Source organism: Heterodontus francisci, chromosome 14 (assembly GCF_036365525.1).
Source record: "Heterodontus francisci isolate sHetFra1 chromosome 14, sHetFra1.hap1, whole genome shotgun sequence".
Taxonomy (NCBI): domain Eukaryota; kingdom Metazoa; phylum Chordata; class Chondrichthyes; order Heterodontiformes; family Heterodontidae; genus Heterodontus; species Heterodontus francisci.
In genome coordinates this window covers 57,753,268-57,772,663 of record NC_090384.1, presented here as the reverse complement: position 1 = coordinate 57,772,663, position 19,396 = coordinate 57,753,268, and the positions used below count along the sequence as shown (strand labels likewise).

Below are 19,396 nucleotides of genomic sequence, written 5' to 3'. Positions count from 1 at the left end.
AGGTCAAAACCTCCCTGTACATGGATGACGTCGCCGTCTTCTGCTCGGATCCGCTGTCCGTGCGCAGACTGATGAGCATCTGCGACCAGTTCGAACTGGCCTCGGGAGCCAAAGTTAACCACGGCAAGAGCGAGGCCATGTTCTTTGGGAACTGGGCTGACCGATCCTTTGTCCCCTTCACCGTCAGGTCAGATTACCTGAAGGTGCTGGGGATATGGTTTGGAAGGGCCGGGGCGTGCACCAAAACATGGGAGGAGCGAGTAGCCAAGGTACGACAAAAGTTGGGCATGTGGGGGCAGCGATCTCTCTCCATTGTGGGTAAGAACCTGGTCATCAGGTGCGAGGCTCTCACGTTGTTGCTCTACGTGGCGCAGGTCTGGCCCATACCCCACTCCTGCGCCGTGGCAGTCACCCGAGCCATTTTCCGCTTCGTCTGGGGATCTAAAATGGACCGGGTCCGGAGGGACACGATGTTCAAATCTCTGGACATGGGCGGGAAAAATGTACCCAACGTGGCCCTCATCCTGATGACCACCTTCGTGTGCGGCTGCATCAAGCTATGTGTAGATCCCCAGTACGCAAACTCCAAGTGTCACTACGTGCTGAGGTTCTATCTGTCCCCGGTGTTGCGAAGGATGGGCCTGGTCACATTGCCGCGGAACGCTCCGTGCAGTTGGGCGGCGCCGTACCACCTATCCTTCGTGGAGCAGTTTCTGCGGAAAAACACCTTTGACCACCGGTCCATCAGGCAGTGGTCTGCACGGAATGTCCTCAAGGCCCTACGGGAAAAGGAAACGGTGGATCCTGTCGGATGGTTCCCCGAGCAGACCGTCAAAGTCATTTGGCGGAATGCCTCATCACCAGAACTTTCAAACAAGCACCAAGACGTAGCTTGGCTGGTGGTGAGAAGGGCCCTCCCCGTCAGATCCTTCATGCACACCCGAAGTCTCGCACCCTCCGCACAGTGCCCCCGCGTTGGCTGTGGTGGGGAAGAGACGGTCGCCCACCTCCTCCTGGAATGTGCCTTTGCAAAGCAGGTGTGGAAAGAGATGCAGTGGTTTTTGTCAAGGTTCATCCCAAGCAGCTCTGTAACACAGGAGTCTGTGCTCTACGGGCTGTTCCCAGGGACGCACACCGAGACAAACATCAACTGCTGCTGGAGGACTATCAATTCGGTGAAAGACGCCCTTTGGTCTGCCCGAAACTTGCTGGTCTTCCAGCGCAAAGAGTTGTCCACCACCGAATGTTGCAGACTGGCACATTCCAAGGTCCAGGACTACGTGCTGAGGGACGCACTAAAGCTTGGGGCAGCCGCAGCAAAGGCTCAATGGGGAAAGACCACAGTGTAAGGTTCCCCCACCAAGCTGGACAGAGGGGCTGGATCCATGGGAAACCCCTCGAACTGTATCGTTAATATTCTGAATTGCTGTAAATGTAAAACTGTAATTGACATGACAATTGAGAAACGGAAGGGTTGGGAAGAAACTCATGATAGTATTGAAGGAAACTGATCTCCCTTGCAATGTTTGTATTTTTTCGTGCTGTTTGGAAACTGTTTGGCAATGTAATTTTTACAGATTTTTATGAATAAAGTATATTTTGGAAATAAAAAAAAAAAAATTTGCATTTCAGGAACTTCAACCTGAGAAGGATGGGGAGGCAGCTGAAACCAACGACCCAGCACCTACCCAGCGCCCGGAAACCCCTCCTCCACAGACAGAATCAATGGAGGAGGAGGCAGCAGATGGACAAACAGGTCAGTGGCAAGTGGTCCAGAGGAAAACCACAAAGAAAAAACATCCCAAAGCCACCACCCAAACCAGTGGCAAGAGGAGGCTCTCTTCTGAATCAGACTGCAACAACTCCTCTTCACTGGACGGGGAAATGCTGGAACGACAGCCCCTTCAAAAGAGGCGGCAGAACTCCGAGATGGATGATAAAGCATCCCAGCCCCCGGGCACTGGAAGCTGTGATGGACCCGGCGTGCCCCAACCCCAATGCCCCACACGTAACGACGTGGCCAACGCATCTCAGCTCCGGGACAGCGGCAGCAAAGACACGTCTGGCGCACCTGAGCTCCGGGAGACCGGGAGCTGTGATGTTTTCGAGGAGGAACAGATGGAAGCAGCTGAGGACAACCCAATCCTCTCTGCCTACAAGACCCCTCCGATGTCACCCGAGCGGCACAAACCCTGCATGAAAAATCAGGAGGGGTTTCTGAGCCCAACCAACGTGAAACTGCTTGCGCACACGATGGGTATGCCGGAACATCCCGAAGGACTGGGACTAGCGAGGACAAATGGTATGGGAAGCAACAACTAATTTTTAGTAAAAAATGGGTGTAAGAATTGCTTCCATTAATGTGCGTAGCATTAAATCTACTACGCGATGTGTTTCAACCTTGGATTACCTTGCCAAGGTCAAAGCTGACCTACTGTTTCTGCAGGAGTGTGGAATACCACACCTCAGCACCTACAGGCAGTGGTCGCGATGGTGGTCCCACGGGCCATCGATCTGGTCCGGGGGTAATGATTGCCGTTCCTCCGGCCTGGGTATTCTGCTGCGGGGAGGTAACTTCACCATCTCCGAAGTTAAGGAGGTGGTGGGCGGCCGCCTCCTCGTAGCAGACGTGATGTACAACAACGCTCCGCTCCGGTTGATCAACGTGTACGCCCCGGTACAACGCAGCGAGCGGCTGACCGTCTTCCAGCAGCTCCCACTGCTGCTGGCGACGTCCAGGCCGGTCATCCTAGGCGGTGACTTCAACTGCATCATCGATGCGGCTGGACGATCCGGCAGTGACGACAGCAAACTGGACGCTACGTCCAGATTCCTAATAGAAACAGTTAAGGATGCCAAACTGCACGACGTCTTCAGCAAACCTGCAGATGGAGCGCAGCGCAGATACACATGGTCAAGATCGGACGGGTCTGCCCGTTCCAGGATTGACTTCCTGTTTGTGTCCCGTGCTGTCACGGTCGGATCCACCGACGTCAAGCCGGTGTTCTTCTCCGACCACTGCCTCTTACTGGCCGACTGTCACTTACAGGACGACCAGCGGGTTGGCAGAGGGACGTGGAAGCTCAATGCGACACTGCTGACCCCAGAGAACGTTGAGGAACTCAAAAGGGATTACAAAGGTTGGAGGACCGTGAAACCCCTCTTTGAGTCTCCAGTTCACTGGTGGGAAGCGATTAAGGAGAACATCAAGAGGTTCTTCATCCACAAAGGTGTTCAGAAGGCGAGAGAGAGACAGAGGGAACTGTCCCGACTCCAGAAAATTATGCAAAATCTACTCCGGTTGCAGTCAATGGGGGTCGAGGTCAAGGAGGACCTGCAAGAGGTGAAGAGCCAGCAGGCCTCGCTCTTTGCCAAGGAGGCCTCCAAGATCATCTTCCGGTCCAGAGTCCGCTCCATCGAGCAGGATGAGACGTGCTCGCGTTACTTCTTCCAAAAGGTACACAGAGAGAGCTCTGTTATCAGCAGCCTGAAGGAAGAAGATGGCTCGGTAACGTCTTCGCAGTCCGACATACTAAGGATCAGCAAATCCTTTTATGCTGGGCTGCATGACGCGAAGCCCACAGACAGCAGAGCCTCCCAGTCCTTCCTGTCATCTATCACAGAGGTCTTAGATGACAGCAGGAGGGAGGGACTGGACAAGCCGCTAACTCTGGACGAGCTGACAAAGGCCGTCGAGTCTTTCGAGACGAGTAAAACCCCCGGGAGCGACGGCTTACCGGTCGAGTTGTACTCGGCCCTGTGGGACTGGGTCGGCCCGGACTTGCTGGAAGTATACGAGAGTATGCTCCTGGCCGGCAGCATGTCAGAGTCCATGAGAAAAGGCATCATCACCCTCATTTACAAGCAGAAGGGGGAGAGGGCAGAAATCAGAAATTGGCGGCCCATCTCACTGCTTAATGTTGATTACAAGATTCTGTCCAAAGTCATAGCCAGTCGAGTCAAGTCTGCTCTGGAGTTGGTGATTCACCCCGATCAGACCTGTACTGTACCCGGCAGGAAGATCTCTGATAGTCTCGCGCTACTCAGGGATACGATCGCCTACGTACGGGACAGGAGGGTGGACACCTGCCTCATCAGCCTGGACCAGGAGAAGGCTTTTGACAGGATATCGCACACCTACATGATGGACGTGCTTTCCAAAATGGGGTTTGGGGAGGGAATCTGCAATTGGATCCAACTGCTCTACACAAACATCAGTAGCGCAGTCTCAATCAACGGGTGGGAATCGGAAAGTTTCCCGATCAAATCTGGAGTCAGACAGGGCTGCCCTCTGTCCCCGGTCTTGTTTGTTTGCTGTATTGAACCCTTTGCTGAGTCTATTAGGAAGGATGCGAGCATAAGAGGGGTGACAATCCCAGGCAGCGGAGGCACTCAGGTCAAAACCTCCCTGTACATGGATGACGTCGCCGTTTTCTGCTCGGATCCGCTGTCCGTGCGCAGACTGATGAGCATCTGCGACCAGTTCGAACTGGCCTCGGGAGCCAAGGTTAACCACGGCAAGAGCGAGGCCATGTTCTTTGGCAACTGGGCTGACCGATCCTTTGTCCCCTTCACCGTCAGGTCAGACTACCTGAAGGTGCTGGGGATATGATTCGGAAGGGCCGGGGCGAGCACCAAAACATGGGAGGAGCGAGTAGCCAAGGTACGACAAAAGTTGGGCATGTGGGGGCAGCGATCTCTCTCCATTGTGGGTAAGAACCTGGTCATCAGGTGCGAGGCGCTCACGTTGTTGCTCTACGTGGCGCAGGTCTGGCCCATACCCCACTCCTGCGCCGTGGCAGTCACCCGAGCCATTTTCCGCTTCGTCTGGGGATCTAAAATGGACCGGGTCCGGAGGGACACGATGTTCAAATCTCTGGACAAGGGCGGGAAAAGTGTACCCAACGCGGCCCTCATCCTGATGACCACCTTCGTGTGCGGCTGCATCAAGCTGTGTGTAGATCCCCAGTACGCAAACTCCAAGTGTCACTACGTGCTGAGGTTCTATCTGTCCCCGGTGTTGCGAAGGATGGGCCTGGTCACATTGCCGCGGAACGCTCCGTGCAGTTGGGCGGTGCCGTACCACCTATCCTTCGTGGAGCAGTTTCTGCGGGAAAACACCTTTGACCACCGGTCCATCAGGCAGTGGTCTGCACGGAATATCCCCAAGGCCCTACGGGAAAAGGAAACGGTGGATCATGTCGGATGGTTCCCCGAGCAGACCGTCAAAGTCATTTGGCGGAATGCCTCATCACCAGAACTTTCAAACAAGCACCAAGACGTAGCTTGGCTGGTGGTGAGAAGGGCCCTCCCCGTCAGATCCTTCATGTACACCCGAAGTCTCGTCCCCTCCGCACAGTGCCCCCGCGTTGGCTGTGGTGGGGAAGAGACGGTCGCCCACCTCCTCCTGGAATGTGCCTTTGCAAAGCAGGTGTGGAAAGAGATGCAGTGGTTTTTGTCAAGGTTCATCCCAAGCAGCTCTGTAACACAGGAGTCTGTGCTCTACGGGCTGTTCCCAGGGATGCACACCGAGATAAACATCAACTGCTGCTGGAGGACTATCAATTCGGTGAAAGACGCCCTTTGGTCTGCCCGAAACTTGCTGGTCTTCCAGCGCAAAGAGTTGTCCACCACCGAATGTTGCAGACTGGCACATTCCAAGGTCCAGGACTACGTGCTGAGGGACGCACTAAAGCTTGGGGCAGCCGCAGCAAAGGCTCAATGGGGAAAGACCACAGTGTAAGGTTCCCCCACCAAGCTTGCCTGAGGGGCTGGATCCATGGGAAACCCCTCGAACTGTATCGTTAATATTCTCAATTGCTGTAAAGGTAAAACTGTAATTGACATGACAATTGTGAAAAGGAAGGGTTGGGAAGAAACTCATGACAGTATTGAAGGAAACTGATCTCCCTTGCAATGTTTGTATTTTTTGGTGCTGTTTGGAAACTGTCTGGCAATGTAATTTTTACAGATGTTTATGAATAAAGTATATTTTGGAAATAAAAAAAATAAAAAAATTTGCATTTCAGGTGTGAAAGAGATGCAGTGGTTTTTGTTCTTCCCAAGCACCTCTGTAACACAGGAGTCTGTGCTCTATGGGCTGTTCCCAGGGACGCACACCGAGATAAACATCAACTGCTGCTGGAGGACTATCAATTTGGTGAATGATGCTCTTTGGTCTGCCCAAAACATGCTGGTCTTCCAGCGCAAAGAGTTGTCCACGACTGAATGTTGCAGACTGGCACATTCCAAGGTCCAGGACTACGTGCTGAGACCGCACTAAAGCTTGGGGCAGCCACGGCAAGGGCTCGATGGGGAAAGACCACTGCGTGAGGTCCCCCCACCAAGGTGAACTGCGGGGCTGGATCCATGGGAAACCCCTCGACCTGTATCCGGAAAATATTTGTTTGCTGTAAAATGTACATGGCCTGTAAAATGAAATGGAAGGGTTGTGAGGCAAGTCACTCCTGTATTGAAGGAAACTGATCTCCTTTGCACTCTTTGTATTGTTTGACTTGGTGCTTTTTGGAACTGTTTTGTAATGTATTTTTTACAGATTTTTATAAATAAAGTATATTTTGGGGAAAAAAAGCATTTGAGTTTGCTACAAATACCGCACAAAGGAAATTTTTTCCATTTATTTTATATATGAACATTGACTGCTCTTCTGTTTGACCAATATCCAGGGTTAGTTAATAATTAAATCTGTGGCAACTATCCCAGTGCTGAGATCTTTTAGTTGTGATTTTTTTTGTTTTTGATTTTAATGTCAAAACCCAGTGTCTTACCCTGGGGGAGAAGGTATAGCAGCATTTAAAATAAGAGGCTAAACTGTGCACACCTTCCTTTAGTTTGCTTCTAGCTTCGTGGCTTGTAGCACTTCCAGATTGTGTCTTTTTTTGCTTTGTGGTTTTGTATGTGAGATACCATCTCCTGATTCAGCATTCTTCTCGATTGACAAACAGTCAGGTATGAAAACACACTGTTAGCCTGACTGTTGTGTGTCTCCGGCAAAGAAACCTTCAGCTATACTACAACCGAAAGAGAGAGTCTTCATCCTTTAATTGCGGCATCTAACCCTCACTTTTAGACTAATAATTGTCAGAGGAAGAGAATTTTTAAAAACATATTGTATGAACATAGACAGGAGATTAGTTCTCCTGCCTCTCTGCACGTCATGTAGCCTAGCCAAATTAACAGCACAACTCCCAGACCTTCACCAGTGTTGCTCTATAACTAGGAGCCAGCAGCTGCTCAGGTATAATGTAGGGTTGACTTGATTTCTGATTGTAATTGTTGCCAGAGATTTCTGGCATGTAAGTACATGTCTATGGTTTGGATTTGGCAGTACGATTATAGGTCTGCTGCAAATTTTTCTGATAACGCTGTACTTTCAGATTTACTTTGTCCTTTAGCATCAGGTACTTCCTGGGCCTAGCACCTTAACCACACACCTGCCAAGAAGGTAAATGAGCAAGTAACTTACCTCATTGGTTTTTTAACAATGCTGTTGTATAACTGGTTGTAAAGAGACATGACAGAGCAATGGGTTTTCCCAGCTCCCTCGTGGGAAAGCACTTAGCCTGTACTCAGTGTCTATCCATGCCTGCATGACTGATACTCTGGAACTCACTGTGTGATGGATGATGGCTGTGGACCCACAGCTTCCATTGAGCCTTCACTTGTTCAATCTCTACCTAAATTCATTTGTATAAAACTTTCTCTGGTGGCACTGCTAGTTAGTGCACTACTCACCGTGGAACTGATTCGTACAGAATGTTCCAGGTTTGATCCCTGGCTTGTGTTGAGTGATCTCACCAAAGGTGACAGTAATTGATATTAGATGCTTGAAATCAACCAATGTTCTGCCCCTGACCTTTATATAAATTATACTGCAAAGTGCATAAGTATGGACATGGGTAAGTACAGTGGCACCAGTGCCTACCAATACACTCTGGAAAAACTCGGCGGGGGGAGGTATGGTGTGGGGAGAATTTTAAGGACCCATAAATTCCTTTCTCTCCTCCAACTCGTCACAGATGGCATGCTTACCTCTGAGTCAGAGGCTCTGGGTTCCTGACGAACTCCATGTTTGAGCACATTATCCAGGTTAGGACTGAGCTACAGTATTAAGGGAAAGCTGCAATGTCAGTGGATCTGTCCTATGGATGAGACATGAGACTGAAAAACCTCACACATCAATACTGATCACTTGCTTGAGGTATGATAAAGGTGCTGTTGAATGATGTTCCAGTAAAGGAGTTAGAGCCTTCAGGAGGGGAAAGGTCAAAATAGACCAAAAAACAAAGACAGCAATAAACAACATAAAAGCACAAGAAATAGAGACATGTAAATTCAGACAGAAACAAAAGCAGAAGGAACATGATAGAAACAGATCAAATCAAACAGATCAAATCAAACAGGAGCAATACAGGTTGGATGTAAGTTTTTTTTTAATCTATAAAGTTTCTATTCTTGTTTCCCCCACATTTTTTGTTCTATGTTTCTTTTCTGATACTTTTTTTCACCAATTTTCTGTCTGAACTCCAACATTCAAGAAGCTGAATAATCTACTCCTGTTCCGAATGATAATGCCACTTTTGCTACCCCAGTTGAGATCAAATAACTGCATGGTTGAATAGTTTGCTGATGATGATTGTCTGGGTTCACATATAAACAATAACCAATTTGGCAAAAGTAACAGTGGGTTATCGGATCTCATTGAAACATCCCCCAGCAACAGAAAGTCCCTTCAGGAGAGAAGGGAGAAATTCTGAGGAGAAAAAGATGGGAATTCTAATTGTCTTTTCAATATTCTGCAATGTACACACTAAAATATTCTGAATGTGTGTGTTAATTTGTTCATACAGTAACTTGAACTCCCTAGCAGTAGCTTCTCTATTTGTAGTGTTGTGGTTAACTGTAAGCCAATGTATAAGGACTAACAAGTTAAATCAATCATGCTTAATCTGTTAATTGCTTGACAATGAGCTCATTGCCTCAGGCATTCCACAAAGTGAAACATTATAATGAAAGATACAATAATTTTTAAAAATTGTTTATGTTGGGTCTGTCATTTACACCATGACCATTGAATTTGGTCAGTGTTAATTTTCTTCTCCCTCACTGGTTAAAGGTCTGTATTTTCTCCTTTTCTAATTGGTTACTTTCTACTTTAATTATTCACCAATCAGAGCCTTTCTCACCAATCATATTTCAGTAAAGGAGAGATTCTGCCCAATAATACTGCAGCAAAAAAATTCCTGAGGTGCAAGGATGTAATTGCACTAGAGAAGGTACAGAGGAGATTTACGAGGATGTTGCCAGGACTGGAAAAATGCAGCTATGAGGAAAGATTGAATAGGCTGGGGTTGTTCTCCATGGAACAGAGAAAGCTGAGGGGAGATCTGTTTGAAATGTACAAAATTTTGAGGGGCCTGGATACAGTGGAGGTGAAGGGCCTATTCACCTTAACAGAGAGGTCAGTGACAAGGAGGCATAGATTCAAAGTGATTGGTAGAAAAATTAGAGGGGAGATGAGGAAAAACTTTTTCACCCAAAGGGTGGTGATGGTCTGGAACTCACTGCCTGAATGGGTAGTTGAGGCAGAGGCCCTCAACTCATTCAAAAGGAGTCAGGACATGCACCTCAAGTGCCGTAAACTGCAGGGCTACGGACCAAATGCTGGAAGGTGGGATTAGAATAGGTGGATCGTTTTTCAGCTGGCACAGACACGACGGGCCAAGTGGCCTCCCTCTGTGCCCTAAACTTTCTATGATTCTAAGTACTCACCCGCCACTATATAGTATTAAAATGAAATATCAAATACATACAAAATTAGCAATTAAGAAAAACAGAACATAAGCATATCCATTCCACTTTGTAACTACTCCAGCAATTCCCTCTCCTTCTCCATGTATGTTCAAGGCAGCCACCAGCATTATTAACATTCTCAACTTTGTGGTTACTCTCTCAATAATTCACAGCCCAATCCTCTCATCTGAGGCCCAACATCCTAAACCAAACAACCACACTCTCAATTGCCCATGGGCCACTACAGTGCTGAGCCTTTATCACGTTGCATGGGCAAGCAGCATAATTGTATTGTAAGGCTGAACTCGCATGGCCAAAAAGCCAGAGTTGGAGTTCTGTGAAGTTTGTAGGGCTAGAGAAGGTGACAGAGATATGGAAGGGAAAGCACATGAAGGAATTTAAACATGAAGACGAGAATTGTAAATTGGAGGGAAGCCAATGTAGGTTATCGAAGACAGGGGTTTTGGGTGATTAGGAATTAGTGCAGGGAACAGGCTGCTGATGATAGGAGACCACCCAGAAAAATGTTAGATTAGTTGAGTTTGAAGGTGACATAGGTATGAATGAGGTTTTCATCTGCAGAGGGGCTGAGGCAGGGACAGAGGGAGGTAATGTTATGGAGGTATAAGTAGATGGTCTTAGTGATGAAGAGCATATGGGGTCAGAAGCTCAAATCAGTTGAATAGGGCACTGATGATGGGAACAGTCTGTTTCAAACTGATTCATTGGCTAGGGAGTGGGGAATTGGTGGGCAAAGGTACAGACTGAAGATGATGGCTTTGGTTTTGTCAGTGTTTAACCGAAGAAAATTGCAATTCATCCACGACTAGATAACGATCAAGCAGTCTGACAACAAAGAGGCAGCGGACTGCTTGAGAAAGGTGATGGCAAGATAAAGCTATATGCCCATCAACGTACATGTAATCAGAATGTAAAACTAAATTGGTGGTTGAAAGCCAAATATTAGAAAACAAAGAAAAGAATCATAGAAGGTTTAAGGCACAGAAAGAGGCCACTTGGCCCATCGTGTCTGTGCCGGCCAAAACATGATCCACCCCTTCTAATCCCACCTGCCAACATTTGATCCTTAGCCCTGCAGATTACGGCGCTTCAGGTGCATATCCAGACTCCTTTTCAATGAGTTGAGGTCTCTGCCTCAACTACCCTTTCAGTCAGTGAGTTCCAGACCCCCACCACCCTCTGGGTGAGAAAATCTTTCCTCATCTCCCCACTAATTTTTCTACCAATTATAAAAAAAAATGTTATAAAGAGTAAACAAAGTATAAATCATTAGGGAGTAAGTATAGAAATATAGTATTCTGTTTAATATTTTTAAATTATGTTAAGTAATCTTATCTGTGAGCAATACCACAAGAGATCAACAGGTATAATTTTAAACACTGATAACATTAGTTCTTCAAACTGGAAAAAGAGAATGAGAAAAAGTTAGCTGTTTGAATTAAATTCATACTAAGCACTGGAACTCTAGGTGTTGTGCAAATATTTAAAGAAAATTCTTAAGCTAATGTTATTTTGGTTGAAATAAATTGAACTTACTAAAAAAAAATCTCATGTTGCACATGGCTGTGTGACAGTACAATTTACTACATCATATAAAGGCCTGTTCCCAGTTTGCCTTCTGTGGTTCCCTTATGCTTTGTTCCCACTCGGATATTTCTAACCAAAAACAAAAGCAGGAATGAAGAAGGCAGACATTAGGAAGATCCTTGTTTTGTCCTAACCTAGTAGGGTTCACAGATGCCAAAGTCTGGTGGTATTGCTTGCAGTTTTACTGACACTTATTTTCCGAAATTTCTAACTCAAAATAAAGAGAAAATCTATACTGCATCATTCTCATTGAGTGACGGTACCAAATTGAGCACAACAGCATTTCAACCTCAGCTGGGGTTGATTCACAGCAAAGGGATAAAAGGGAATAATTGGGGGGGAAGGTATACACATAGGAAGAATTTATTTTTCAATATAAAACATATTCTGCTTGATCCTCAACTAATAAAAGGGCTGAATTACTTCCACATCTTAGGAACAAAACTTCCAGAATGCATAGAAAGTTCTCCATAGAATAAGGTGGCCAGGTGGTACATTGCATTGGTGCATTGTGCAACTGTGACCAAAGTCAGTTTACCATTCCTCCTTGCATGTTCAGCATACAGTGATATCTCAATTTCAGATGGATCATCAGGGTCAGGAACTGATGTGCAGTGGGATGGGCAGGGAAGGCAGGAACTGGGTGAAGAGCCAAACTGAGCTGCTTCTCTGTATTTTCATCACCAGCTCAATCATGGCAGATCGAAGACCAGATACGTCACAAACCTTCTCAGTCAGGGAATGGTTCACACGGAGGGACTTCAACCGTTAAGAAAACAACTCCTTAAATGTAGCTGGAAGAGACAAAATTACTGCTATTCATCTCACAACTGAATACATATTAATGGGCCCAATTTCAACTCTGTAAGTGAATGGGTTTTGACTGAGTTAAAATCCCGCCCGTCGTCTTCATAGAGTTAAGTATGGGAGAAACCTAAAGAGATCAACTTTCTAAATCAATTACCCCTTTGCTGCAGTAAAGAACAAGCACAGGCAGGATGGGGCCAAGTGGCTTCCTTCTGTGCTGTAAATTTCAATAACATGCTAGTTGTAAACTTCTCTGATAGTGACAACATTTTTATAAAAGGCTGCAATTTTAAAAAATCAAGCACCCTAATTGTCACCAGTATGGTATTCCTAGCCCTAGACAGCTTAAATGAGGTTGGCAATAAAATTATCTGAGAGACCATTAAAACAAAGTTGAGTATGAAATTTCCATCTCACACCATAAAAGATATATCCTCTGAGGTGCTGACATGCTATTGACCCATGAGGTTAACCTTGACCTCCCTGACCCATTGTCAAACACTGTGCCATAAACCACAACTCACATTTATTTCAGGGGATATTACCCATCATGACAGTCTAGACCTCTGGATCGTTTTCATTCAACACACTAAAATTCAATGCTGGGTGACAACATTAACAAATAATGCTGATGGAAAAACAATTCAGTCTTCCCTTTGTTCTGCAATCCACAGTTTTTAAAACTCAAGCTTGATATCATTTTTCCACAATTTCTTGATTTACATCACCTTCGGTCCTATACTTTTCAACCATGGTGGTATTCTCCCCTCTGGGGCCTGGCCCTTCAACCTATGTTTCCCATTAGAAAAAAAGCTTGTGCTTTGAAAGCTGCAGACACAATGGATCATTTACAGACAGCAAAGATCAAAGAAGCAAAATGACACTGAAAAGTCTGCTCTCTAAATGCATTTCCTACACTATTGAACAGGAAAATGTGGAGTTCTATTTGCAGTTTGTGACTGAATGGAATAATATCTCTTTATAGTGCAACTGCATTGGTATTCTAATCAATTATTTGCCACTGTTTAGTTCAGAACTGTAGTTCAAGTCATAAAGCACTTAAATTCCTGTCCATACAGTGATTGACTTTTACTTTGATACATGTATGCATATATACTTTTAAAGGCATCCGTTACAATAAAAACCTTTATAGGTTTTTATTTTCATTAAATAAAATAAAATAATTGAATAAAATAATAGAAAAAAATAATTGCACAGACCCAATGGGCCAGATGGTTTCATTCTGTGTAAAATAGGCTGTCGACTTGCTCTCACCCATTTTACACTATTGCACAAAGTCAAGATGTATCCCACTCACTTTTAGTATTCAATTTTCAAAAACTGGTTTCTGATTAGATGAGCAATGTTTTCTTTTCATTGCACTCTACCTATACAATCCACATCACATACAGTCACATTCTGCACTTTACATGAGGATCCCTGTTAAATACTCCTGACAAGCAAATAAAATGTTGTGCTGAACAGGTTGTTCGCTTACAGAAGCTGAGTGTGTTTTATTGCTTGTTGCCTAACTCTCTTTCTCTCTCCCTGCACAGCACATCAGGAAGAATTCTGCTATCAGTTGAGACAGCAGGGTACTAACGCTGTCTTGCTGGCAAGCTGCCCGGGGATGCTCCTTCCCACAGTGGTGCTGCCACAGAAAACGAACCTTGGGCAGTTCTAGAGGGAGAATGAGCTCAGGTTATCTTCCACTACCACAGCCTCTTTCCTCCAAAGTAAACAACTCCCACTAACAGCTATGCAAAGTGCCATTGCTCACAAAGGCTCCAACAGGCCTGGGAATTATGACAAACCCCTATTCAAAGCTCATTCAATATTGCTAACAGCTATATTCCAGTCTAATTAAAACCTTTTAATAAACACATCTCTTGGACTGTTCCCCCAGTTGATTATCATTCTGGTGTCAGTGGACTAAATTTAAATTTATAAAGGAAAAGGTCAAAAACATTTTGTTTTTTTAAATGAATGAATTCAGGAAGGTCACTGCTCTTGAAAAACTATTTTGGATTCCTGTGCATGATTGGTCCAATGTTAGTATGGTATTATTCCTCAAAACAGCTGACAACTTCAAACATTAGAAGTTCTATTTCTAGTTACTTCACTATGAGATACTTTGTGGCTTTATTCTCCCTCAGCTTCTATACTAAAGCTCAGGGAAAAAGCTTTGTACTAAACATATACTTGTAGTTCCAAGACATAAGTTCACCTTTGAACTACTTCACCAGTGCTATCCCAATTCTCTATCCCAGAGGGCTGTGGAAGCTCAGTCATTGAGTATGTTTAAAATAGTGATTGACAGATTTCTAAATACAAATGACATAAGGGGATATGAGGATCGTGTAGGAAAAAGGCATTGAAGTGGATGATCAGCCATGATCGTATTGAATGGCAGAGCAGGCTTGATGGGCTGAATGGCCTACTACTGCTCCTATGTTCCTATCCCCTGATGTTTTTTGGATAATTTCACTTTTTGTTCACAGACTTAGTTTCTACTTATTGAAGTGAGGTTTAACATGACTGCTTGACAAAATTGTCCTTGATCTTAGACTTTGGACCCCTGCCCTTTTTATAAAGTAGTTTCATAACTGTGCCTTGTTCAGCTCCAAAATGGTCTTCTTAATAATAATCATTAACACAGGTGAAACCACTTTATAGACCATAGTGAGCAGTTGTGTGCGCTATACAGCATTGTTGAAAACATTTACCATTTAGATTTAAGGTGCGACTTTAAACCAGGCAACTAACAGAAACTGGACGGGTGGTAGTTAAAATCGGTCGGGATATTTGCTCAGTGACATCCTGCTCCATTCCCACATCCTGTGATTTTAACCTGCCCTTTAACCATCTGCATATTTAAGGAAGGGATTCACCTGAAAGCAGTGGAGTCCTCCTTTAAGTATGCAGATCAGCCTCGATTGACATCATCAAAGCCAACTGCAATTTGACCTGACCTGAATGAAAAAGCTTTCCTGCCAGGCAAAGACTGGGGAGAGGAGCTGGGGGAAGAAGAGGGGATTTTTTAAAAACACTCCGTGTGGGACAGGAGGCGCTGGAGCATCACAAGGAAAATTTAGGTCTTGTTGTGGGCTCCCACCTTCACAATCTCGAAACCCTCCCAAAACCCTATTCCCACACTGGGGACCATTTGGCCTCTGGCTGCCTGAAAATCCACTCCCACCCATGGCCAGCTGCCATTTTCTGCCAGTTTCAGGTAGGCAACTGAGCAGGGGCATGCAAATGAGGCCAGCTGCTAAAAACATGCAAGCCTCACATTGGCCAGGTTAGAAGGACTGTGCGCTCAATTCGGCTCCCTCCCATCCAACTCCTGCTGCACATTAAAATGGTGCCTTTAGATACTGGGACAAAATGCAAATTCATACGAAATGTGTCTTAAGCATCAAAATTAGAAAAGCTCTGCCTTATTCTAACAATAGTTTGAATATCTACTGCATCAATGACCAATGATGAGTTACAGCCAGTACTGCATGAGGTACTGTGAGTGTGTCAGCCCATCTGGTAAAAAGGTCATGTCATCAGGTGGAGTCAGAGTGAAACTCTCCCATTCAAATTCATAGTGGATGTGTAAGATAGAGGTTTAAATATACACAGGACACAAGTGTTACTGTCTAAGGCATTGAACTAAAGAAGTGAAGTTCTTCCCTGCAACCCATTTCTATGAGGGATTTCTAGCCTCATCCCTCTACTGACTATGGAGTTAGGTTAATCACATATCTAGTTTAACTGGTTGTTCCATATTTTATGTTGGAATGTTTTCCTCAGAATACAACTTTTCCCTGAGAATCAAGCAACAATTCAAAATGGCAATGCACCTTTGATTTCACCAAGTATCTCCCCTGTATTGAGTCCAGCCATCTTCTCTTTCCAATCCTTCGAGAGAAACTTCTCAACGCAGGATGATTCTGTGGAGAAAAACAGAGCATTATGAAGAAGAAACAATACTGCTGCCTAGTGAAAATATTCTGAACCCTTTATGGAATAATGCATTACATTTGATCGACATTTGAATTAATGAATAGCACACATATTGTGCCAACATAATGAGCATTTATTGCCACTTGGTTACTAAACAGTAACTTCCCAAATTCCATTAATAATTGCCAAGACTTTCATTCCATTTGGTCACGTGTAAACCATGGTTTCACAGGACCACAAAGCATAGCAGCCTTTAGTTTGTACTAAATTGACAGTCATATGTTAGTTGGTCTGGGGAGCAGAACACTGCAGTTGGTCTAAAGCACAGTGTCTGGGGCAGGGTGGAGCAGTTTTACCTGATCCAGAAGGAATTGATCCCAACATTGGGGACCCAAATAGAAAATGTTCTGTTCCCCAGCACTAACAACCCTCACCTCAACAAGCACACAAAAATTGCCTCTTCTTGCTGTACTGTTTCATGCTTTAATGATGGAATGGTCCAAAGTGAGACATATTATTCATAATACTTGGTTGCAAAAGATTGTCCTGTGAGCTGCGAGTTGGAGCTGTATTATTCTGCAAATTAAATCCCACAAGGGCTTTTCTTTTCCTATTCATCATCACTTTCTATTTCCTATGCCAAGTCAGTTTTCAATCCAGCAAGTTAATTTGGCATTAATTCTATGAGCCTTGATCAATTTTCGAAGCTTTGTGTGTAGAATTTCATCAAAATGCCTTCTGAAAATCCAAGTAAAGTGAACCTACTCATTTCGTTACCTGCTCGAAGAATTCCAGTGAGTTTGTGAGGCATGAACCATTGCCACTAAATTCATGATGACTATTCCTTATGGCTCCTTTATTCTTTACGTGAACATTGATAGCATCTCATAAAATGCTCTCAACCATTTTTCCCATTATGGATGTTAAGTGAACTAGTCCATAATTTCCCAATTCATCTCTTGCTCTTTTTCTTTATATTGGGAATAACATTTACTATTCCCTCATCCTAAGCTACAGTTCCTATATATATATATAATATATATTATATATATATATATATATATATATTATATATATAGAGAGAGAGAGAGAGAGAGATTGCAAAAACATTAACCAGAACTTCACTCGTTTCCTTATGGATTCTAGAGCGCATCCCATCTGCTCCAGGTGCTTTGTACACATTTAATTCTTCAAGTTTCTTTATGACACATGCTTTACTAATATCTACATATGTTACGGATTGCTGAGCCAAAATAACAGGATCTGAAATTTGGCCACAGTCTTCATTTGTAAAAATGGACATGAAGAATTAATTTAACACATCAGCCATTTCCTGATCCTCCATAATATTTCTATCCCCTTTATCCCTTAAAGGTACTATCTGCTCTTTTTCACTCCATTTACATCTTATCTGACCAAAAAGTGTCTTTGAGTTCCTCTTGTTCCTATCTATAGCTTTCTTTCTAATTATTTACCTATTCCAATATCCATTTTAATTAGCCTCAAATAACATGGCATCAATCCACACTACTCTACATTCCGGTAATTTCTGCTGTCCCAGCCTCTCCTCTTCTGCTGAAGCAACTGATGCTGGGACATAGGTCTACAGAAAACACTCACCTTTCAGCATTGCAATTGAGCAGAAAAAGCTCATGCATGAGCCTGGTTGATGATTGTCAGCAGACTATTCAACTGTGAAGGGTATCACAACTGTGCCTGATTCTGTCATGATCCAACATCCTACACTTCCTTGCAGGATAAAGAATAGCAGCAGGATCTCCTGACCGATTTTCCAATCTCATACTCCCTTGTAATGCCCCAAGTACAACCCCAAATAAATGTTTCCCATATTTTCTAAAATAATTGACCTCTGGACCTCCTCAGTGAGCTGCGATAATCTTGACCTTGCTATTTTTCTTGTTGGGATACTTCCTTTCTTTCTTGAAGGGACTCTTCCAAAAATAAAATCAAATTTTCTTGTGTTATTTTGCTTCCTAGTTTAAATTCATCTTTAATCCTCCCTATTTCTGTTTCTCTGCATTAGTTTGCAAGGTGTAGTCAAGAGTTTTTTGGCTCACCACTCATTTGTTGCAGATTAAGTTTTTTTCTCATTAGACAGTTTTCACCACGGAATTGTCCAACTTTGAGTCAAAGATAACTTTGCAGCTCTTCAAAGTCTGCAGGTAAATTCTAGGCCCAGTACAATGTCCCTGTGAGGATCCTGTTACTCCACAGGTTTGAAAGTCTTTATTTAGTACAATAGTAATTATTATTAGAAAGTTAAAATCTTGGTTTGTTATGTGGCAAATCTGAAGAGATTCTGGAGTAACTCATTTACTTAATTAATCCATAGTGACATCCGCTCTTCGGAACCAGAATAGTTCCAGAAGCCTGGAGCGTTTGGAAAATATGTTGAAAAAGTTAAGCCTTTAACCTTTTGGAAGTGCAGGCAAATAGATAATAAAATCAGCATTTGTACTGTGTGAGAAAGTTTGCATTTGCTTTTGTTTTTCCTTTTGGAGTTTGTCTCATTTTTTGATGCTGTGGTCCTCAGTGACCTCTTCAGCAAAAAGCATTAAATATCTGTATGGATGATATTTAAAAAGCTGAATGCTGGAATTCATTGCTGTACATATTTTAAAAATGTTTATAAACAATCATCTTTTCTTGTTCTAAACCCCACCCCCAATGTTCTCTTCTGAAGCATTAATCTTTGCTGGGTACAAGTTTGTCCAGGAAAGGCACCCTTCCAGTACCTGCCCAAGTGACTACTACCCACATACAAACCTAGAGTTGAATGTCTGCAGGCTAGTCAACCTGTGATGATTTGAAACCCAAACCTGTTCACACACACACTCACACACTCAGAGGCCAAGCTTCGAACCCTCATCGATGCATTCACAGAGGCGTAAAAAAGAATGGGCCTTAAAACTAAACATCCGGAAGACAAAGGTCCTCTACCAGCCCACTCCCGCAGCACAACACTGCCCTCCGACTATCAAGATCCACAGCGAACCACTGGACAATGTGGATCACTTTTCATACCTTCGGAGCCTCTTCTCAGCAAGGACAGACATCAATGATGAAACTCTGCATCGTCTCCAGTTTACCAGCGCAGCCTTTGGTCATAGAGCACTGAAACAGGCCCTTTGGCCCACCAAATCCATGCCGACCATCAACCACCCATTTATACTAATCCTACGTTAATCCCATT

The 19,396-nt window shown here is 44.3% G+C and overlaps 1 protein-coding gene across 17 annotated transcripts in view; it reads right to left on the bottom strand.

Moving 5' to 3' along the window:
- The window catches only part of sox6 (SRY-box transcription factor 6), a 720,990-nt gene that overhangs the window by 264,818 nt on the left and 436,776 nt on the right, over nt 1–19,396 (bottom strand). For all 17 annotated transcript variants that reach the window (XM_068046281.1, XM_068046293.1, XM_068046282.1 and 14 more), the window contains one exon: nt 16,080–16,169. In XM_068046281.1, the coding sequence (XP_067902382.1) occupies nt 16,080–16,169 (90 nt within the window). The remainder of the gene's footprint in view (nt 1–16,079; nt 16,170–19,396) is intronic.